This window comes from Phycodurus eques, chromosome 11, assembly GCF_024500275.1.
Source record: "Phycodurus eques isolate BA_2022a chromosome 11, UOR_Pequ_1.1, whole genome shotgun sequence".
NCBI classification, from domain to species: domain Eukaryota; kingdom Metazoa; phylum Chordata; class Actinopteri; order Syngnathiformes; family Syngnathidae; genus Phycodurus; species Phycodurus eques.
In genome coordinates this window covers 7,688,036-7,712,707 of record NC_084535.1, presented here as the reverse complement: position 1 = coordinate 7,712,707, position 24,672 = coordinate 7,688,036, and the positions used below count along the sequence as shown (strand labels likewise).

Genomic DNA, 24,672 nt, shown 5'->3' with positions numbered 1-24,672 from the left:
AGAAGGGTCCATTCAGCGAAAAGTTGCACAGATGTTCAATCGTGACGTGGGAATCGTGTTCCGGAACGAGTAAACAGGACACGAAAACAAACATGAATCACTAGACGTGGAAGGAAATGGAAAACTACTGTCAAAATATAACAAATGTTTACTAGGAAGGCAAAACAGCTTACTCTGCTGTTGTTTGCTATTCTTTGGTGGACTGGATGACTTCAGTCTTATGAGCAGCAACGATGAAACAGTGGTTAGTACTTCTGCTTCACAATTCTAAGGTTCTGGGGTCCAATATTGGCTCTGAACTTCTAGTCTGAGTTTGCATATTGTTTGCTTGGTTTTCTCCCACATTCCAAAAACATACGTTACCCACATAGAAGAAGAAGACTCAAAATTGTCCATAAATTTGAAAGTGAGTGTGAAAACTTTGTTTGTACCCTGCGATTCACTGGCGAACATTCAGATCACTGGCGACCATTCGATCACTGGCGACCATTCAGTGAAGATTTACAATTGTCCATATTTGCGAATGTAAGTGTGAAGAAATGTTGCCTCTCATAAATTGGCCTGGGAAAATAGCAACTAGTTTGCAAATGGTACACTTCACTTTACAACACTTTACTATCAAGTACTGTATCAAAAAGCCAACAACCGGGAGATCAGGAGGAAAATTCCTTTGCACACACACTCATTATATTTTCTCATCATAAATGAAACAATATTATGTCATTTTTTTATGGGCTGACTTCAACACAGCCTCTTGAATAGATTGCAGCTGCAGAGGCTCCATAAATTAACATTTTATAAAGTCAAACATTTACTCAATATTTGGGGTTTGTGGACGAATAGTATTTATGAGTCTTAAAAAAGTGGCTCAAACAACAAAATAGTATAAAATACAATATATACAGTGTAGTGTATTAATATAAATAGTATTTATATCAATATATAATTATCTTTCAGTTTCGACAATAAATTGTTCCCTTACCAGAATTTGCAGTTAATGCCGACTGTTAATATAAAAATATTGAACATACAAAATGATTGAAAAACAATATTTTAGGTGTTTTCTATGATTAAATGTCAACCAAACTCACTATCTTGTCCATTTTTTCCCTTTTAAATAGCAATAGCAAATGTCTGAATACCAAAACAAATATAAACAGTGGGTTTAAAAAAAGTCTACATGACCCTGTTCAAAAATATTTACAATTTAAAAAAAAAAGCCTACACGACCCTGTTTAAAAAATATTTGACAAAACTAACAGTTTGCAGCAGGAGTGAGGTATAATCACTCACCATCAGTGTCAGAGCCGATATATTCTGTGTGATTAATTGCTCTTCCCAGAAAGCATCGTACCATTAGGCTACACAAGCAAATACCTTCAAACAATCCTGTGCTGACTCTTTACAACGGAGCACAAGTGTGTGTTTCTCACGCGCAACAATCACCATGTGATATTTGAATAATTTATGGCTAGCGAAAGGAGGCGCTTGTATTATCATATAAGCTGTTCTGTGGTTCTTGGTGAGGCAGTTCGGAAGGTGAACTTGGTCACGATGTGGACCTTCCTGGTCGTTTGTGGCGTGGTCGTCCAACACGGAGTGCGAGGTATTGTGTGTTATTTTTAAACTGTGTTTGAGCTGACAGATTCAGTATTGATTTGGTTTTGTTCTTTCATAATCAGGTGATGGTGCCCTCAACGATGCACTGTTGTACAGAACTACAGGTACATCCAGTAAGATTTATACACAAAAGTTCGAGACGTTCCACTTTCTGCCGACATTACAGGATCATCTTAAAATGCACTCTAACCTTTAGAGCCTAATTTGACCTTCTCTATGCTTCTCAAAGTTCAACTGTGCAATGTTGCAGTTCTTTTGCACAATTTCTCGAACAAGGAGCCAAATGGCAAAACTCATGAAAGATATTTGATCCATGAATGGACCAAAACATTTCCTGGTTCAATTACAATTGGTATTTAAACAGACCTATTCATAATTTGAAATTATTAAATCATGAGACCTAGACCACACCTAACAAACGATCAACAGTGGCTTCAGACTGAATGTTCTCAGAGGGAAGTGACCTCCGAGTCACTGTTTGCCTCCTAGTTCTGAGGTTCGATGTTCGAAGACTAAATTCTCCATACGTAGGTGTGAATGTGAATACTTGTTTATCGATCTCCGGCCGCCCGGTGACCAGTCCGGGGTCTACCCTCTGCCTCTCTCCCAAATTCAGCAGGATGGGCTCCTGCGCACACACAGCCCTAATGAGGAGTGCGTTAGAAAATGCATTAAAAGTTGATTCCATTTGGTACATTTCAGTCATGTCGTCACCCAGCAATTCAGTTTTTATTGTTTGTTGATTGAATATTTCCTCTTCCAGCTGCACCCTCGTGTCGCTACAACTGCGGCAGTCACATGGGAAGCTGTTCCTGCTCCAGCTCGTGTCGGTACAATGGCAACTGTTGCCGAGACTACAACTGTGAGTATCAGAAAATCCTGAGGGACATCCTCACGGGTGTTTTCCCGGGAAAAATAGGTCAAAATTAACATTTTTATTGTCATTTCTCTCAGATTACTGCAGTAGCACAACTCTACAACCATGGACCACAGGTACCTCATAACTAGCTTGACAAAATCAGAGTTTTCGGGACGAATGGGAACTAAAATGATGAGATTCGTCCAGGTCAGGCCTCGTGTCGCTACAACTGCGGCAGTCACATGGGAACCTGTTCCTGCTCCAGCTCGTGTCGGCACTATGGCAACTGTTGCCGAGACTACAACTGTGAGTATCAGAAAATGCTGAGGGACATCCTCATTGGTGTTGTTCTGGCCAAAAATGGGTAAAGAAAATCCCATTTTATCATCCTTATTCTCAGATTACTGCAGTAGCACAACTCCGCAACCATGGACCACAGGTACTTCATCACTTGCTTGACAAAATTAACAGTCAAAAACAAAGTTTTCAGGATGAATGGGAACTAAAATGCTGAGATTCCTCCAGGTCAGGCCTCGTGTCGCTACAACTGCGGCAGTCACATGGGAAGCTGTTCCTGCTCTAGCTCCTGCCGGTACTATAGCAACTGTTGCCGTGACTATAACTGTGAGTTTATGTCCCTAAACCAGTGATTCCTTACCACTGTGCCGTAGTACATTATTTTGCCGTGGTACATTACTGTGCCATGAGAGATGATCACGAAATATCCATCCATCCATTTTCTGTATCGCTTCTCCTCACTCGCCAATTTCACTTCATTGGTTCAAAAACCATTACTTATTTACAACACAATGTATCGTTGTTCATCTATCTATGCCAGCGATGTATAATGACAGACAGAAAAAGTACTTCCCCTAGATGCCAGAAGGTACAATTAACCATTAAGATAACAACATAAAATGGTACATTGACTTCCAAGTTTAATTTGTTCCAATAAATAGTAAAGACTATTGTAGATTGTTAATAAAGACAAATAGCACTCCATTGCATAAAAACATAATAAAAGAAAATATAAAGAAATGAATTATTGTAGCATGAGTGACATCAGGATCTGGAGTCGGGTTGGCCGGTTGGTGTGCGTTTCAGTGCCTGGGCGTCAGTTGTGGCCTACAGCAGCTCCTTGCGAGTGTTTTTATGATCTATTTGTGTGTTCGACTGTCCTATTTAACTCATTGCCTTCCAGTTAACATGGATATTTGACAATAAAGGCCGTCGATGGCAGTGACAAAACGCTGAACGTGAATGCACAGACATTACAGTGCATTTAAAGGCTTTGTTTTTTTCACTTCACTTAAGCGACAGCATACCCGAAGCTTGCTTTGAGCTCAAATGTTGGCTCGCGTCACATAGCAAAAAAAAATCATTAGCTTTTTGTTCAAATAAAAAGGCCCAGATTTCATCCAAGTCAAAGATTCTCATTATTTTAGTGCTCATACACTGTGAAACACCGCCCTAAAATACCCTAACAAATGCCGCTTGACATCCTTTGGTGTTGCCCTTCATGAAATGCGTAAAAACTCTTTCTTTCAGATTACTGTGATAGGGCGACTGCAGAACCATGGACCACAGGTGGTTAATCGACATATTCGGGCAAAATCTGTCATTTAAACGAGGTACAGTTTGTAATTTGGTAATATTCTTCCACTTATTTTGTCCAGCCCAGCCTTCGTGTCGTTACAACTGTGGCAGGGACCTGGGAAGCTGTTCCTGCTCCAGCTCGTGCCAGTACTATGGCAGCTGTTGCTCTGACTACTACTGTGAGTAAAAAATGCCCCTAAAACAACTCCAGCACACAAAAAGTGGTAACATCTGTGTATTTTCATTTGACTTTTTTGAAACAGCGCACTGCTACTCCACAACTCACATGCCAAGCACAGGTAGGATCTTCTGCATGGACATTAACCTCAAGTTAACACACAAGCGGAATGTAAATAAACGCGTTGACTTTCAGAGGGGCCATGCGGAGGCTCCATGTTTGGCTCTGGTGCTTTCTCCAGTCCCAGGCACCCTGACTACTACCACGACAACGCCAACTGTGTTTGGCACCTCAGATCTTTCCATGACCAAAGAGTACTGCTAGAATTCTCATACCTGCAGTGTGTGAATGTTTTCGTTATATTTGATAAAAATGCTCGTCAAAAGTCCTTAGCGCTCAACTACCACACGTTACTTGGATCATACGTAATGCTAAAGTGGCAGGGATCATAGTCTGATGCAGAACATTAATACTACGGTTACGGGTATGGTAGATAAAATTAAGATTAGAGTAGGGTTAGAGACAGTGTTCAGGGTAGAGTTAGGGTTTGGGTAGAGCTAAGGTTTGAGCAGTTTAACTGTATGGATTTGGGAGGGTTAGGGTTTGCGTAGGGTAAAGAGTTGGCTCACTGAGGGTTATGGCTAGTGGGTGGGTTTGGATAGGGTAAAATTACTCTGAGCAGTGTGGGGTTAGGATTAGAGAGGGTTGGGTTTGGGTTAGGGTAGGGCTAGATCTTGGGTAGGGTTAGGGTTTCAGTAGCGTTATGATTAGGGTTAGGGTTAGATGTTTGTGTAGATTTTGGGTTTCTGTAGTTTGGGTTAGGATTAAGGAGGGTCGGGGTATTTTGGGGGTTAGGATTAGAGTTAGGGTAGGTCTAGGGGCTCACTGAAATTTGACACCTGATCGGTATGACATGAGTTGAGTAGTGGAAAACAATCAAAACAAAGTTATTGCTCGGATAGAGGACAATAACGTAAAAAAGGCACAAGGATGATGATCCGGGGGTTCTTGCTTGACATTGAACAATGTTGGAAACCCAAGAAATGTGAAAGAAGTATCAGTTCAGAATAGTAACCAGTGGAGTCCTAGTTAGCTGTTCCAGAGAAATAATTCATGAGAGTTTGCTTGGAATACTTGATGATGCTTGTTTGATTGATTAACTTGTGGGCAGATTGGAGAGCTGCTGCAACTGTGACTACATTTCAGTCTACGACGGACCATCCATAAACTCACAATTTTTGGGAAAAGTATGCAACGACAACAACAACAACAGCTTGAATGTTTTCTACTCGACCTCCAACCACATGACTGTGGTCTTCCGGAGCGACACATCGGTAGTCGGGAGAGGATTCCGTGCGGAGTTCACAAGCGCTCTGCCGCAGGACTCAGGTAAAATTAAGACTGGAAGATAGAAGATTGGCGAGAACTTTGTAAGTGGAGTAGGTTGGTGACAAGTGCTCCTTTTTGAGCCTCTAGTTGTTGCTTGTATTTAGCAATAAATTGTATTTACTGGTCCTGTAAAACAACATGGTCTCTTACCAGGTAAAGTCAACTGCTCCTCGGATTTCATGAACATTATGATTGGGCGGAAGTACCTGAATTCACTGGGCTACGACGGCCACAGTCTCTACCTCAATGACCAGTATTGTAGACCCCAAGTTTTTACCAAGGAGGTGGTCTTCAATTTCCGTGTCTACAGCTGTGGCACCAGTCGAAAGGTTGACAGCAGATGTGGGAGGGTTAACAATCTGCAATTATAACAAAACAAATAAATGTTTGTTTCAGTTCGAGAACGGCAGAGTGGTATATACCAACAAGGTGCGGGGCTACACCTCTAGCTCCGGAGACATAACTCGCAAGGCCAACTTAAAAATCGACGTGGTGTGTCGGATGGATCAATTCTCTGTGGCACAGATTATGTACCTGGCACAGAATCATGACAACACCAGCATCACAGGCACAGGAATGTTCAACACTTCCATGGACTTCTACACAAGCAGCAACTTCTACTATAAGGCAGAAAAACTTCTTTTACACAGACACTCAACTCCACACAAGCCATTAAAGTGTTGCCTTGATGCTCTCCTCCACCAGGTGGCTGAATTCCCATACAAAGTTTCTCTCAACCAGGACCTTTACATCCAGATGGAACTGAGAGGCAGCAGCAGCAGCTACCTGGATATTTTCCTTGACACCTGTGTGGCCTCGCCATCCTCCTACGACTTCCATACGACAACCTACTACCTGGTCCGCAATGGGTAAGATCAGCACCCACTCAACCGCCAAGCAACTCCTGAGTGCAGGTCCTTTTTGTCTTCTTCCTGATACCCAAAGCTTGTGATCTCATCCAAAGTTTCTGCAATAGGGTCCAATAGTCCCAAATTACTGGTATGGTGCCCCCTAGCATTTTGGAGTGTGGCACAAAGTCTTCCTAAAAGGGAAACACCTCATTTTTGCAGCAGTACGAGTGTGAATCCAAAATGACACTCCTATTTAAACACTTCTAACTCAACCACAATATAGATCACAATAAGAATCAATTCATTTCCCACTCGCACAGTGAAATGAAGCTGCCTCAGCCCTGTGAGACACGACACAACACACCTGAGACCAATCTGCAGTGAATGCATAGTAGCGTGGTCAACCATTTGTTTTGCGGCTCTTTATCTTCATTACGTTGGCCACGCATGGGGTAGCTCAGCTGTCACATGATCTTTTACCCCCACACAGGTGTCCCATAGATAACACCTATCACGCGTATGTCAGTGGCAGCGCCCGCTACGCTCGATTCTCCTTCAAGGCCTTCCAGTTCTTGAGGCGCGCAGAGGAGGTTTACATCCAGTGCAAGGTCCTCCTATGTCAAGACAACGACTGGAACTCCCGCTGCCGCCGGGGCTGCCTCAAGCGCAAGGCCAGAGATGTGGGTGCCAAACACGAGAGCCAGACTCTGGTCCTGGGTCCGATCCAGCTTATCGGTGCGTAGCGCATTTGACATCTATATAGGAACAAAGTCATGAATTTATCCATGTTTTCTCGTTCTTAGACCCGGACAAAAAGGAAGAGAGATCTGCAAAAGAGGATGCGGTTTAACACGATCCCCTCTACTTATTGTAATTATAATCATTAATGAAAGTGTGAAACATACTCACCTTTGATTAAAAGCTGCAGGAAAGACTATCTGGTTTCTTTCACACACTCATCAGATGACACTCAACACAGTTAAAAAAACACACTTTTACTTATAAATGATCTCATCAAATTAGCATCCCAAAGGAAGAAAGGGCTTTTGACACAAACGCTACCCATGAAGTGACAACACAGTGATGACAAAAGGCATCATTCATTCCTTGTGCTGGGCACAGCGGCAAGTCACTACTGTACACTCTGCTTGGCAAAAGACAACAGAACCCAACAAACTGGACAAACTTGCTAATGTAGGTCTCAGCAAGGTACACACATTGGACCGAATTTGTGCATTTTCCCTTCTTTTTGCGAACGGAGTCAGCAAAGGCCCGAGTATTGCATGTCTCTAAAAGATTATCCTGAGCCATTTATCCTGTGGGCGAGGGTGGGGTTCATTTTTCCTCACCGATCTGCTTGGAAAACGGTTCGGCTGACAATCTTAAATGTTGAACCTATTCAGTGTTTACAATTGCAATAATCGATGGTCGATTGATTCAACACAGTTAAGCAGAGTCAGACGCCGCGATTTTGACGTAAAACTGAAGGATAGCAAACTAGCAAGCCAACTGAAACTTTTGTGCTGAGCGTTTGTAAAACATCTCACAAGTCGTTCGTAGTAGTAGAAGTTACCAGACAAGCTAAGAGTTAGCATAGTTTCTTCTGTTCTCTTCTTGGAGTACTACTCTGCAAAAATTTAATGGAGGCAACGGGACTCTGGGTTGTTTAAGACCTTTCGCCATTAATCCAAAATACTTCTTTAGTTCTAAATTTTAGTTGTCGAGTCCCCCTAGGTTGTTTCTTGTTGCCTGGTGTGTCTTTCTGCATAACAAACAGTCGTTGGAACACACCAACCAGAATGAGAATCATCACCAAAAATTTAGAACTGAAAAAGCCTTTTGGATTAAAGGTGAAACGTCTTCAACGTCTTGAACAACCCAGAAGAGTCCAGTTGCCTCCAGTCAACTTTTGTGGATCATCATGACTTGGATGACTAAGAAATTACATAAAAGTCCCTCACATTTTAAAAATAGGTTCGGTATGTGTGTACCCCGCTAGAATTATTATTATTTTTATTTTTTACACCGAACATCAAATCAACCACTGATAATACAATATGTAGTAAATATTCAAGAAAAAAAAGCACCAGGCTCAGTGGGATACATTTGGGGAAACTGTCATCAGTAAGGTTGTAAGGCCATGGGGATACGGTTCTTAAAGTGACTTCAGACAATGGCAAGTTCAGTGTGCTATGTTACTAAAGGAAAGCAAAATTTTCTGGTGGCCCCTGGTGAGGTGTGTTCAGGAACTACAGTACACAAAAATTTAAAAGTAAGTTATTAAGTCCAGTTTACACCTCAGTGGCTGACCGGGCATTAGTAACATTGCCACAGTGGCCACTCATTGTCTTGTGGTGCAGCTGGAATTTATTCCAAAGAGTCATAGCAGCATTAAGGAAGGAAGATTTTGGCAAAATACAGGAGATACTTCAGATTCTTTCCTATTTCACTCACAAAAGTCAAGTGTCAGGCACTGCAAAGAAATACTGGCATTATTTCAACACCACATCACTTTTAACAAAGTTGTGTTTCTGAGGCAACCTTATAGGATTAGCTCCAGGAGAGTAGAGGCTACATCCCTAAATACTGTATATTATGTTTAAAAAAAAAAAAGAAAAGAAAAAAAAAGAAATCTCCTTCATGGTTGGTTTATTTAATTTGTATGAAAGAGTAAAAAAAAGGTGAGGGGAAAAAAGAGACTTGTGAGAGCAGTATTTTTTTCCCCCATAGCAAAATTGGAATATTATGGGCTAAGTTATATTTTTCCCCAGAAAAAAAGTTTGCACAATAACACTAAACTGTTCGTACGATGATTACCACTTTACTGTCATATAATATTTTTTCCACATCAAAGATTTCATTTGTTTAAAATTGTACCTTTGTTTCTCATTTTATAAATATTTTCTCTTAATATTACAATAGTTTCACCTGAAATGACAATTTCTCATTTATTTCATTTAATTTAATTTAGTTTCTCATTTCTCGTACTGACTTCTGTTTCATAGAATTACAACTTCTGGTAAAATAATGATTTTTGCAATATTACAACTTTATGCTCATTAAATTCTGACTTTTTATATTTTGGCCTTATCCATGTAACATTCAGATTTTGTATGCACGTAAATTACTTCAGTCCCGCAAAAGGACTTTTTATCGTAAAATTTGGACTTTTATTCTTGTGATATGACAACTATTTCATACTTTTAATCAGCAATCAACTTTTTCTTATAAAATTCCAAAAAATTGCGACTTTTCCCCCCATAATATTTTGGCTTTATTTGTGAAATATTACATTTTTCTCTGGTAAAATTTGACTAATTTATTGTACCATTTTAACTTCTCCTTGTAATATGTTTTTTCCCATGGGATTTTAAGACTTTTCCCATGTAAAATGTTGACGTTTTTTCAATATTTTCACTTTATTCAGGAAATATTCAGATTCTTTGTTTTTCTCAGAAAATCTAATATTTTCTATGTAATATTACACAGTTTTCATGTTACAACCTTCTTATAAAATGTTTTTTTTTCCTCAATTGTGATTTTACTGTTTTCCTCCTAAAAGACAACTTTATTGTCATAAAATTACTACTTTTCTTGTGATGTTAGAACATTTTCACTGTATTCGTGTTATATTGCACTTTCCTCATATGAGTTGATTCTTGTAGTATTCCGACTCTATTCTTATGAGTTGTTTTAAATGAAAACTTTTTTCTCCAATGTTACAACTTTACTCTTATAAAATAATTTGCAAGTGACATTTTCTGTCTAAAATTTGCATTTTTTTCCTGTACTTATTCTCGTAATATTGCAACTCTTTTCCAAAGTAAATTCCCCGTTATTCTCTCGAAATTTTAAAAATATTAATTGTAGAGTTACAAATGTGTTCTCATCAGTGGCGCTATTGACTCCTTCATAAAATTATGACTCCTTCCGCTTGTGAAAAACGTTCACTGATCAGAGACAAGGGCTCCATCTGAATTCTGACATCTTTTTGGAAGGATAAATGCTACATCAAGGCCAAGTGGGGAGAAAACAAATCAATAAATAAAAATCCTGTAAAGTTATCAAAACTTGTCACTTGTGCTGACCGCGAGCAAAATGGCAGGCGAAGTCATACTTGCTCCTGCACTTGTGGCCGCAGATGTTGCACTGGAATGGGTTCTCGTAGCCGTGGCAGCCCATGTGGATGGTGTAGAGGATGTTGTCGGGGAAGTAGATGTCGCAGTGCTGGCAGTGATGCAGGACGCGGCGGTGGTCCAGCAGGGGGGCCGACTGGCCGGGGGCCGGCGTGCCGGGCTGGCTGTTGGACACGCTGGGGGTGCTGGCGTGAACGCTGTGCTCGCTGCAGGCTCTGCCCGCGGGGCTACAGTTGCTGGATTGAGTGGGGGCGCGTGGTTCGGGGGTGATCGGGGAGGAGGAGGCGGGTGGATGCTGGATCAGGAGGGGCTTCTCATCCACGACGGATTCAGCTCCTGGGGACACGGGGGGCTGGACCAAAGCAGGGAGGCTGGCACACTGGCCTGCCAGGGCGGAGAGCTGGTTGAGGGGGTTGTCCATGATCAGGTTCGAATGATGGCAAGTTTGAGTGTCCTCCTCGCCTGCGCAATCATCATCAACCTCCTGCGGCAGCTCACGGGAGCAGTCGTCGACGTCGTCGCCCCTAGGCGTCATCGCGGAAGAAGAGCACGAGGCGATGAGGAGGCGGCGGCCGTAGCTAATCGAGCCAGCTTTTTTCTGCAGCACGCTCAGCATCTTCTTGTGGGACAGCGAATGGGCGTCCTTCTTCGGGACCAGCTTGTGGCGCCGGCGGCGGTGGTGCGACAGGTTGCTGCGGTCGCTGCAGCGGAAAGAGCACAGCTCGCACTTGTACGGCTTCTCGCCCGTGTGCGAGCGCATGTGGGCCTCCAGGTGGCGCTCGTAGGCCGATGCGAACGGGCACAGGTGGCAGCGGTGAGGTTTCTCTCCTGGTGGATTGAGGAAACAGGTGTATATCCAGAGGTGGGTGGGCAGTAACACGCTACATTTATTCCGTTATATTGTATTTTGTAATCGATTTATAAAAAAATTGTTAGTTCAATCTATTATAACAAAAATTGTTACTTGCAGCTGTAACATAATTAGCCTGTAATTGACAAGTAGTTGAACCTGAAGCAGCCTAAGAAGCGTATATCAAGCTTCGCATTAATCAGTATCCAAGAAGTCGCTCTCAGTTTCAAAAATGTTGGTGAGTAAATCACTCCCTCGTGTGATATTGCTTAATTCTTGTTGATAAATAATTAACAATACCAAATATCAATTAACGTAATACAAAGATTTTTGCAATAAACTTCAATGCAAAATAAAAAAAAATTATCAGATTATTTGATTAATTGATGGAATGATCGATTCAATAGTGACAACCTTAAATTAAACTGTAAAGCCATACCTGTGTGCATTCGAATGTGCTCAACGAGTCTCGCTGTGCCTCGGGTGGCGTAGTTGCAGTACAGGCACTTGAGTTTGCCGTCAAAGGTTCTCTCAAAACCATCCACCAACATCCCAGATCCATCTTCAAGGTTCATGTCCACCGTCGGGTGATCGAGCCCGTTCTGACTGCAGTCTGCACATGAAGGGATAAACACTCAGCCATTCGCAAACTCACCGACTCGAAAATGTTTCTGTAGAACCTAAGTACGACGTATAACTATTTGCTGAAAAACGCACATATCCATGTTTCGTGTCCTTTTGTAGCGCCTTCTAAGGTTTCATGTTAGCGGAGGAGAAGTTTTTGTGAGGATAGGCTCTACAGAAAAAGAGGTGAAGAATAGCAATCTGTGAGTAGGGGGGTTGTCTCCTACAGGCAAATGTTTGCTATTCCTAGCCCCCGTGAATAGCTAGGATTCACTGTTATATGATTCGTCATCATCACAACGTTGACTCATGAAAAAAATAAAAACTGAAGAAGCATCAATGTTACCAGCCGGTAGCTCATCCGCTTCCTTGACGCCGCTGACGGAGCCTGATATCATGTTGACATGCTGCGTCTGCTGGCTCAGATACTCCTGGAAATCCTTCACGAAGTCCAGCGTGTCTGGCTTTTCCTCGCCCATTGAAAGCAAGGAATGGAAATATCCAACACTGCAACAACATTTTCAAAAGTATAGACTACTTTACAACGTTTGTAAACGATAGGGGAGAGGGTACTTCCAGGTGACAGAAAGGTGAGCATCTACTGCTAACCTGAACTGAGAATTATGACAAAAACGTACGCTGTTAGATAAATCTTTCTTTCAGAAAAATAATGTAAATTAATCCTGCAGAATGTCGTGTGGATATCGAGTCTGCCTCAATGATCATGTTAACTGTCTAAATGTCCACTATTGTCTATTTTTTAAATCAACCTACCTGTTGAAAAGGTAAATTAGAGCCGGCGTTCCGTCTCCCTACAAAGATATTTACAGAGCATAATCTCTTCTTTTCGACTGACACCTCACAAGAAGGTTAAAATCATCATCAATCATCAAGGCTTTTATCCTGTTTTCTCAAACACTCTGCCTTGGTCAAATGTCAGAGAGGTTTATGTTATGACTGCCACCCGGAAGTGCGTGACGTCATTGTGAAAAGATCATTACAATGTTATAATAGAAAAATGTCTGGTTGACGACACAACGTGACTAATAAACCTGGAGGTTACTTGCACCTACATAATAAGTGCAGCAATGCGGAAGAATTGAATCCTTTGTAAACTACGCCACAACCTCCCGAATATGTTTATATACTTACATCCGTTGTATTTGCTTGTGTGAAATATCCAGGCCAGTAGTGAAAACCAAAGGCGAACACATACACTGTGTCCAGTAGGTGAGTGCTACACATCGCTCCTCATCACCGCCATGTTGACAGGAAGTATATTAGGTTGACAGCTAACGTTAGCATCGGGTTAAAACAAGCATCTTTTTGTCAGCGGGAGCGACAAGTTTCTTCTTGACAGCGCCATTGTCGCCCTTCTCTATCGCGTACGGGTAAATTTTCCTCAAATGTCCCCGCTGTCATTTGTATTTACGCCCGGTCCTTTTGCTAAATTTCACGCTAAGAACCTAGCATTCTAAATCAAAACAAGACGACTTGGAGTTGTGCATCGACGACAAAAGTCCGACCACCACACAAAAAATGGTCCTCGAAGAACGGTTCCCACTACTAAGTGAGATATGCGACTGCAACTTAAATACATGAATAATAATCTCTTCTATTTTAGAAATACATTACGTCACTACAGTATTTTTTTCCGGGGTGCAGCGCCCCGTGAGATATTTTCTAAACAATCTTTAATGAAAATATTCAAGTTACAAGAAAATAAATAAATAAATAAGAAACAGGCAATAGCCATTAACACATATAATAACACAAAAGAGGACCCAGAGGGATGCAAAAAAATAAATTAAGAGCATAGAAATAACAGTTTTAACTGCTTTTAGTTTTTATATTTAAATATTGTACTAACGTATTGTCTTTTTTCCTTTTCAAAAATAAAAAAAGAGGTTTTAATGCCAAAATTTGGATTTGTGGAAGTAACATTTTGCAAGAACAATTATTGAATTTACCGCAACGCCTTGTTTAGTTTTGTTGCTATCATTATTGAAGAAACCAAACTATACAATTTCAGAGTCAAAGTCAGAGTCAATATTATCAACAACAAAAACACTGGGATACATCTTTCCAGAATTGGTTAGTGTAGTGTCTCACAAAATAAACTATCAACACAAATATTTTTCTTCAATGTAGGTGCCCCCTAAAATGAGTTGGAAAACATGACAGAACAGACACGTCGCAGTTGACTGTCGGTAATTAAGGTTAGTTGAATTATTTCACTTTATCGCTTAAAAAAAAAACATGAGGAAAATGATCATACTTCGTTTGGCGTTACTTCCGGGAGTTGTTGCTATACACAGCAAAAAAATTGCTTCCCAAATATACGAGCAATATGGAACTGATCATGACATTACTATGTAAACAGTTGGTTACAAAAACTATTAAATATGGCTTATTACTAAAGACACACTACTTGGTTGAAAATGGTGGGAAGTGTGGCCACGCCCACTTAATTTATTTTAACCAGGTGGAATCTAAATGTTTTTTTCGCCCATTTTTCAAGAGCTGAACTCAAAGAGGCGGCACGGTGGCCGACTGGTTAGAGCGTCTGCCTAACAGTGCTGAGGTGCGGCGTTCAATCCCCTGGCCCCGCCTGTGTGGAGTTTGCATGTTCTCCTCGTGCCTGCGTGGGTTTTCTCCGGGCACTCCGGTTTCCATCCCACATCCCACACCTATTGCCCGTAGGTGTGAATGTGAGTGCGAATGGTTGTTTGTTTGTTTGTATGTGCCCTGCGATTGGCTGGCAACCAGTTCAGGGTGTACCCCGCCTCCTGCCCGATGATAGCTGGGATGGGCTCCAGCACGCCCGCAACCCTACTGAGGAGAAGCGGCTCAGAAAATGGATGGATGGATGAACTCAAAGATCTAAGACTTTTTCTATGTCGGCAAAAGGCCTGTTTCTCTCCAATATTGTTCACAAATCTGTCTAAATTTGTTTCGTGAGCATTTCTCCTTTTCCAAAATAATTCATCCACCTCACAAGTGTGGCACATGTTCCATAAATTAGCATTGGTGCAATTGCACGCTCCCTCAAAACTTGAGACACCTTCGACATTGTGCTGTGTGATAAAACAGCACATTTTAGAGTGGCCTTTTATCGTGGGCAGCCAAAGACACCCATGTGCAATAATCATGCTGTCTAATCAGCATCTTGCAAATTTCCCCATTGTGGAACGAATAAAGGGTATCTCGATAATGGACTATCTCTGCAAAAGAGAACTGCTCACCAACGCTGATTTAGACAAATTTGATCAAAAGAGATGAAAATGCTCAAATTAAGTCATCTTATCAGAATGAGTATCCCGCTTTAGTTGCTGTATTTACTTTAGACAAAAAGTTGTTATCATCACCAATTACATTTTCCAATATTTGTTTTAACATTTGAATGTAACTTCAACGAGAAACTTTTATTGCAAAGCATTTATTCACTGTTTATTTCAACCTACCCCATTTTTGTCCACAACCGCAACACTGCGGAATATGAAACCTCCTTCCCACCCTGCCGGGTAATTAGCTAACTGACCCCATTCACATCCAGCATGACACGAGACACTTTCAACGTGTGCCGCGTGTAATTAGGCGCAAGTGGCAAAAGAGGCACAACACTTTCAAAAAAGCTATCGACTCATTCATGTTTCATCGCCGTCAATAATTTGGGAGGAAGAAGAAGAAGATGACATTGCTCTATTAATGTCAAAGTTAAAGGAAAACCTGCCGAGGAGAAGATGACAAATGGACACGAGTGGAGTGAGAGCACTTTATCTCTTTACTGCATCTCATCAGGCCAACTGTATTACAGCAGTACATTACAGTAATGTAAACCTGCCACCATTCAACTCCAGCTGCGTAATATGAGCGCATAATAATGCATCCTCCTATAAAGGTATGACAGTGTAACAACTGAGATTATTTAGGATGTGAATGTGTCCAAACGCAAAAAAAAAAAATGAACCAAACATTCAAAATTGCAGTATTCCTTACATGTGGTTACAACAATTGTACACAAGATGGTGCAGATGTCTTAATGGTGAAACATCAACTCCCAACTCCACAAGTACTCACTCCCTTGCCAAATGTGCAGAGGAAGCTCTTTGGGAGCTACTACATGATCAATATTGATCCATGATATTCCACAGATCACCAGCATGCACATTCACGTGCTGGCAGGAGACATTTTAGCAGCCAATTAGCATCACCTCCCAACAGCCAGTCTGCACTTCTGTTATTTTATTACAATTTAATTATGCACAGGTTTCCAGCGGGCCCCGGATCCTGTTGAATAATTTACACGCAGACAAAATGATTTGTTAGCGAGAAGACGCGGAACGTGCTCTAATTTTGTTCAATACACAGAATATGCTACTGGATTTGTTAATATGTCGTACAGTGGAACGTCCAAACTCAAACACAACACAGAATTGAGATTTTTCCTCTGGTGCACTTTGCTTGCTGGACTTCAAGTAGTATTAACTATTGTCTCTTACCTCCACTGTTTAGCTCTGCAGCCATTTTTACACCTTTTGCCCCCACCAGCACAATCTGTTTATATATTTCATAACTTTATTAGAGATGCTGCACATTATTATTTTTTATTTTTACTTAAAACAATGATAAGTGAAAGATTAAACATTTAGTTATATTGAAATTTTGGAAAACTTTATTTACTCTAGAAAATTGCAGAGAGCTTTTCATTCATTTATGTTTTCATGTAACTTTCTTAGACATGTTGCTGAGCCTGGGAACTCCCTGCGCTTTTTGTTAGAATTTCAAAACAAACTTGCCTATTTTCTAAGATTAAAAAAAAAAAAAAAAAAAAAACATGTTGCAAATCTGAAAAGCGTTTTTATAAACATATGCTTAAAGGGATTTTAACAAAGTATTGGAGTTCGTATGATGCAAAATTTTGACAACAATATTTTCCCTTTTACTACAAACAAATAGCGGCTCCAAATATCGGTTATCGTTCTCTTTTCTTCTAACAATCGGCCTTAAAAAAAACATATCGGTCTATCTCTAGTAATAAGTAATCATTTTGCAGCGCACTGTGGAGATGCACTAAATCAAATGTACTAGTCCAGCATTTGTGTGGGCGTGAGGAAGTTCTACAATTACTCTTAAACTTGCCATTTTGCAAAGGCGCGGCTCTTAAGCAAGGCCAGCTCCGCGGCGCCACCTGTCGTTGAGGAGGCCGCGGCGTCGTCCACTCGCCTTGCGTCCCATTTCAACGAGGCCAATGAAAAGGTTCCGCGGCGTCTCTTAACCCGCTTGATTCGTGGGCCGTTAGCGGTGTCTGAAGCCACACACAAGGCCGCTCTTTTGCGCCTCAAATTGGAATTTAATTTGGAGAAGCGAGCTCCTTAAAGACGCGGCGTCATTTTTGTTGGCCTCATTGGAGGATTACCCGCGTGTAAAAGCTTTTTAATCCCACACAAGTGCAGCCATAGTAACGGCGGACAGGCGGAAAAGGTGAAGGGGGGATTAGATGGGAAAGTGTTTCTTTGGGAGTCTCCACATGGAGCATTTGGGAAAAGAGCTGAGTGCGTGTGCGTGGGCATAAAGGAGGTAGATATTAAGATTTTCTCTCCTCTCACCACTTAATTTCCTCGCAGGCGCGCCTCGCAGCTTCGTCATGAATGTAATTGCCGCCTTTGATGAGCACGCGATTATCTGGATCACACTTACATGGGCAAACAAGACTGCCCCCTCCGTCCACCTCCACCTCCCATTTAACTCCGCAACGACCCCCCCCCCCCCCGCCCCCCCCTCCTCTTGTCTTCCACATTATGCAGGGAACAAGTGGCTTTTCATAAAGCCAGCGTGTCTCCCTTGATTGGCGGGACTTGGAGCCTGCCACGTGGACAAAGGGATAGATTAGATGTGATATAGGCGCACCAAAAAACCCAATTTCCTTGATTAATTTCCTGAGTGTCTCGCAGAAGAGGGTCCCCTCCCTGAAAGACAAAATTTTATCTCTTGATGGATGTGGCGACTCAATGGACAGACGGACATTTTATTGACCTTAGTTTGACCACAGCTGTCTGGTCCTTAAGGCGGCGAAGAGAGAAATGTTCCACTTGAGTAATGCGCCACACGACGGGCTTATTTTTCTTTAGAAAGGATGAATGGCGTCTTTCTGTATTTCCTCGGCGCAACGACGCTGACTGACTGACATGAGAGTGCTAAACAGACATTTGATAATAACGGCAGTGAATAGATATGATAGGATTTTATGAGGCATTGCGCGATAAAGCCGCTGTCACCCAGGAACTGTTCCTCTGACTGCCTTATTACACTTTTCAAGCACCACTTGACAAACTAACACACGCACACACAAGCAGGAGTGATTCCTTCCAATATTGCACCTGGACTGAAATATCGGCAACAATCTGATGTACTGTCACAAGTGACAAATTATACTATTACTCCTGAAAGATTCTTAAAATGGATTCATAGCCATTTCAGTCTTTAAAAAAAAAAAAAAAAATCACTAGTGATGGATTTTTAATCAATTCATTTGATTATTAGCCTAGACAAGACTGCTATTGGGCTCTTTCGTTCACGCTCACAACTCAGTAGCACTGTGGACGAGTGGTTAGCACATCTGCCTCACAGTTACGAGGTTTGTGGTTAGAATCTCACATAAGGCCTTCCGGTGTGAGGATCTCATCGGGCTTCCTCCCACATTCCAAAAAGGTGAAACTATTAATAGATTAATCAACAACTAATCTACTCCAAAATTAATCGACAACTATTATGATAATCGATTAATCGTTCCGAGCCATTGGTAAACTTTAATTTGTCCAAATCCTCTATTTTTGCCTGTCAACAGTAAATGCTCTCAGATTTATTTTGCAATAAACTTTAATGCAAAATAATTTTTTACGTGATTATTCGATTTATCGATGGAATGATCCATTCGAATAATCGATTCTAAAAATATCCGATAGTTGTTTCTGTGTGCCTTGTGATTGGTGACGACCAGTTCAGGGTGTGCCCCGCCTCTCACCCAAAAGTCAACTGGGATAGGCTGCAGCTCGCCCGCCGCCCTTATAAGGACAAGGGTTGTAGAAAATGGATTCATGGATGGATATATCCACTTGATACTCACACTTGGCTTGACGGACGCCATTTTTCTGTTTGCTTGACTGCGGAAGCTTTATGCCGCAACAAACAGGTTGCCATCCGGAGCCAGTCACCACGCGAAAAAAAAGAAAAAAGAATTGGCCAATATTTTTTACCCACGTGGCATTTTAGGAGTATTTATTCGACACCCCGGCAACCAAAAGCTACAAATAAAGAAGATAGCATCGGCGCTATTGACCGCTCAGTGACTCGAAATGAAGTGTCCGGCGGTGAGTTATCGCGGTCCAACGTCATTTGTGCGGTGGAAAAGTGGCGTCATTTTTCGCCCCCGCCCACCGGACTACCGCCCCCTAACGCTCGCCACTCTGGCAGTAGCTCATTGTCCTGACTGATGCGTCTGAACGCACAGTTGCCCTAAAACCAGCGTCGCGCTCTTACCTCAACAGGGCCCGTAATGAATGAGCCTGTCGTGCTGACGATAATATAGCGCGTCCACTAGCCCATCCTCACACGCCAGTGGGTCACGGTCACGTGAACAACTCTAGTGTTTCTTTCGCTTCTCCTTCACCAAAGCAAACAAGAACTGTTTTTTTTTGGTCATCATTTATGGATTACCTTGACCTTTTCCTTTAACTATTTCATTTAAACTCCAGAGAATTCAAGTCTTACACAGTCATCGCAATGTTCGCAACACCGATTACAGCTAAATTGCTGTATGTACACTTTGCTGTGACTTGGCTGGCTACCAATCCAGGGTTTACCCTGCCTCTCACCCAATGTCAGCTGGCATGCATTCCAATCGCTGACTAATTACAAGCGACGATCCCCCCAAGCTGAGAACAATAGCACACTACCCAACGACTTGAATACCTTCTACTGCAGATTTGAAAAGGACAGTTTCACACCACACACCCACCCGGCCGCACCGCGACCACAACCACACCTCTGACTTCTGCGTTAACCATCCATGAACAGGATGTGAGACGCATCTTCAAACATCCATCCATCCATCCATTTTCAACACCGCTTATCCTGGTTAGGGTTGCGGGACGCTGGAGCCTATCCCAGCTGACTTCGGGCGAAAGGCGGACTACACCCTGAACTGGTCGCCAGTCAGTCACAGGGTACATATAGACACAGACAACCATTCACACTCACATTCACACCCTCACTCAGTGGGAACTGAACCCACGCTGCCTGCACCAAAGTCAGTCAGTGACTCATCTTCAAACAACAGAAGACTAACAAAGCGGCAGGCCCGGACCATGTGTCCCCATCCTGCCTCAAATTCTGCGCGGACCAGCTCGCTCCAGTCTTCACTCAGATCTTCAATAGATCTTTGGAAATGAGTGAAGTTCCATCCTGTTTCAAACGCTCCACCATCATTCCAGTCCCCAAGAAACCTGCAATCTCAGGTCTGAATGACTACAGGCCTGTCGCTTTGACATCTGTGGTCATGAAGTCCTTTGAAAGTCTTGTGCTGGACCACCTCAAGAGTGTCACAGGTCCCCTGCTGGACCCCCTGCAGTTTGCCTACCAAGCGAACAGGTCTGCGGATGATGCAGTCAACATGGGACTGCACTTCATCCTAGTGGTCTTCAGCTCAGCGTTCAACACCATCATCCCTGAACTCCTTTCAACCAAGCTTCTCCAGCTCAGCGTCTCACCTGCCATCTGCCAGTGGATTTACAGCTTTCTGACGGGCAGGACACAGCAGGTCAGGCTGGGGGAGGCCACCTCATCCACACGCAGCAGCAGCACTGGGGCGCCCCAAGGTTGTGTCCTCTCTCCGCTGCTCTTCTCTCTCAACACGAATGACTGCACCTCAGCGAACCCGACTGTCAAACTCCTGAAATTTGCAGATGACACCACTGTCATCGGCCTCATCAAGGACGGTGACGAGTCTGCATATCGACAGGAAGCGGAGCGGCTGGAGCTGTGGTGCGGCCGGCACAACCTGGAGCTGAACACGCTCAAGACTGTAGAGATGATCGTGGACTTCAGGAGGCATCCTTCGCCACAGCTGCCCCTCACGTTGTCCAGCTGCCTTGTGTCAACCGTCGATACCTTCAAGTTCCTGGGAATTACAATCTCTCAGGACCTGAAGTGGGCGACCAACATTAACTCCGTCCTCAAAAAGGTCCAGCAGAGGATGTACTTCCTGCGGCTTTTGAGGAAGCACGGCCTGCCACCGGAGCTGCTGAGACAGTTCTACACAGAGGTCATCGAATCAGTCCTGTGTTCTTCCATCACAGTCTGGTTTGGTGCTGCTACAAAAAAGGACAAACTCCGACTGCAACGGACAATCAAAACTGCTGAAAGGATTGTCGGTACCCCCCTACCCACCATTGAGGACTTGCACGCTGCCAGAACTAAGACAAGGGCGTGCAAAATTCTCTCGGACCCTCCGCACCCCGGTCACCGGCTCTTCCGGCTCCTTCCCTCAGGTAGGCGCTACCGATCAATGCAAACTAGAACTAGTAGACATTCCAACAGCTTCTTCCCTCTTGCGATCAACTTCTTAAACGCCCTAACCTATAATTCCATTCCAACAAACTGGCAATTTTTTGACTTGAGTTCGTTGTCACATTTCTGTGGGCCCAATTATGTATTAGTCGTGCACTCACTGTAGTTGTCTCGCCATGCTGCACTATTTGCATACACTGGCCACTCATGCCAGAGTAGCATCTGCTCCATTTGCACACTGATTGAGGAGTATCTGTAACATTTGCACAACCGACATTGTCCCAGATGATCGCACTACTCGTCACTTTAAACCACATACAGTCCTTGAAGTCTCAGCGCCCTTTGCACAATGGTCATTTCACCGGACTATTGCAATATTAGTCATTCGAGCTGCTCTAAGTGCTAGAGGACTCTGCATCTTTTTGCACAATTGTTTTTTTTGTCAATGTCTTTATGTCTCCAATGTGTTCTGTAAATTGACTGTCTGTTGTACGAGAGCGGCTCCAACTACCGGAGACAAATTCCTTGCGTGTTTTGGACATACTTGGCAAATAAAGATGATTCAGATTCTGATTCTGATAGGCTCCAGCTCATCAATAAATCTAATGAGGACAAGCACTACAGAAAACAGATGGATAAATTGAGTTTTTGTTTTCATAGTAATTATAATGAGCATCAATTGCTCTTGGATTTTCGCTATTTGCGGTCGGGCGCGGTCCCTATCCTAGGCGAATTGCGGGGGTCTATTGTATGCTTCTTCTTCTCTTAAGACCCTGAGGCTGCTGCTTCTTTTGGAGGAAGTGTAGCGAAAAGCATCCCATAAGTCAAATAAAAAGCAAACGCGCACAGAATAAACCTTATGATGCTGGTTGAACGGTGGTCTCGTAAGGTTTACTGAGGTCTCACGTGACCAAATACATCATGGCGGTGCAAAATCTCAAGTTTTGTGCATTCAACTTCAGTAGTTCCCCAGACTAAAAAACAGACTACATCTGATATTTTATGCCAGATAGACATTGGATTATTCCGTTAACTGTTGTGCACCATCACTCAGTGCTAGAGCATTTGATAAACATACAGTATTACATTATTATTAGCATTTAATTAAGCTTCAAAACAGTGGCCTCCCACATACTGGTGGTTCAGCACCCATGGACACACCTATCCGCATTTTTTTTTTTCAAAGTGTTTTCTTTTTTTTTCTTTTTTTTCTTTTATTTATTTATTTATTTTTTTCCTGGGGGGGAGCAACCCCCGAAAACGTTTATTGGCAGTTTTAGCTTATTCAATATTTTTTTTCTCTCTGTGCAATTATAATGGGCATCAATTATCCGCAGATTTTTGCTATTCGCGATCCAACCCGGTCCCTGTCCGCCACGAATAGCAGGGCTCCACTGTATTTCACATATACTGTATACTCCCTTATGTCTTTCCTATCATATGAGATGAATGTGCCTAATTACCATGCAAAGATTTTGAATGTATCGAACAGAAATCCAAAGTCGAGCTAATGTGAGTTAAAGTTTGAGATTAATGAGGCCTCCGTTCACCCGAGATTATTGATCAAACACAATCTGACCGGGAATGATTTCCCAGGCTTCCCCCGCTGTAATATTAGCAATGCATCAACATCATGAAACAAAAACGGTCCCATGTCCTTGGAGCACCCACGGTGTTAGGCTTGAAAATGAGCTCCGCTCTCCTTATGGATCTGTTCAAGCAGTTATTGAGTCAGTGGTATCAAATTGACAGGACAGGAGCCCCCATTTAATGGATTCATGGTTAATTCATGAAATGCTTTCGAGGTCTTAGTCATTGAGGCTATTTTTGAGTTCTATTTTTTGAAAGGTAGGGTTAAATTGCCAACTGTAATTTGTTTTAAAAGGAAAAAAGTATGAAATTCCTCAGCAACAGCAACACATCAAATATGCTCGTTTACAGCCACCCGTTTCTTAATTAATGACACAAAACTAGCTGCAGTTCCAGGCTTCATGTCTGGCGCTCCTGCAGGCATCGTTAGGCAGATGATGATGGGAGCTACTTGGGCCATAATGGGAGGGTTGACTGACCCTTGACCCTCCCACTATCGATCCGCTGGCCGTGTCCAGCTGGGCCTCCCCAAACCCAGTCAGCTGGAGAGGTGTTTAAAAGCTAACGCCCAGGTGCCCGTCCACTCTTCTACACACTCATTAATTACATCATTTACCTGTGACAGTGACAAACCTGCCTGGCCACGCCGCACTTTATTATCCAAGTCCTGGAACAAAACAGTTTTTAAAAAGGCATAGCTTCCCCATTCTGGGGGGGAGCTAAGCTCAACATACAACAACATTTTTATAAAATCTCATATGCCTGAATTGAATTCTGAATAGGGCTGTCACTATCTCATCTTTTAAGAATTGATTCTCCTATTGATTATTGGTCGAATAATTGAATAATCATCACCCCACATCCCCACTACCATTATTATTATTATTATTTGCTATGATGCATTTTATTTTCGTCTATGAGGGATAGACTTCAATTCTTCTACTGCATATGTTGGTACTGAGTGTATGGTGTAAATTTGGTGTACAGAATTTGAGAGAGCAAAATACTAAATGGTTAGCAATCGCAATTAGCATTAGCGTGCTATCGATTACCATTTTAGGTCAAAAACACTATTCAGCTCATTCATGAATCATGTTATATGCACATTACATATTTAAGAGTAGCCGACACGGTGGACGATTGGTTAGCACATCTGCCTAACAGTTCTGGGGACCGGGCTTCAGATCCCAGCCCTGCATGGGTGGAGTTTGCATGTTCTCTCCGTGCCTGGGTGGGGTTTTCTCCGGGCACTCCGGTTTCCTCCCACATCCCAAAAACATGCGTGGTAGGCTGATTGAAGACTCTAAATTGCACGTAGGTGTGTATGTGAGTGCGAATGGTTGTTTGTTTCTATGTGCCCTGCGATTGGCTGGCGACCGGTTCAGGGTGTACCCCGCCTCTCGTCCCAAGAT

The 24,672-nt window shown here is 42.6% G+C and overlaps 1 protein-coding gene across 1 annotated transcript; it reads right to left on the bottom strand.

Moving 5' to 3' along the window:
• Positions 1-9,142: 9,142 nt before the first annotated feature.
• On the bottom strand, positions 9,143-13,591 carry ikzf5 (IKAROS family zinc finger 5). Its single transcript, XM_061690130.1, has 4 exons — positions 13,256-13,591; positions 12,450-12,610; positions 11,919-12,092; positions 9,143-11,457 (listed from the first exon to the last, which is right to left on the bottom strand). The coding sequence occupies exons 1-4, from the start codon at positions 13,315-13,317 to the stop codon at positions 10,568-10,570; spliced, it is 1,287 nt and encodes a 428-aa protein (XP_061546114.1). The 5' UTR covers positions 13,318-13,591; the 3' UTR covers positions 9,143-10,567.
• Between the last annotated feature and the right edge of the window lie 11,081 nt (positions 13,592-24,672).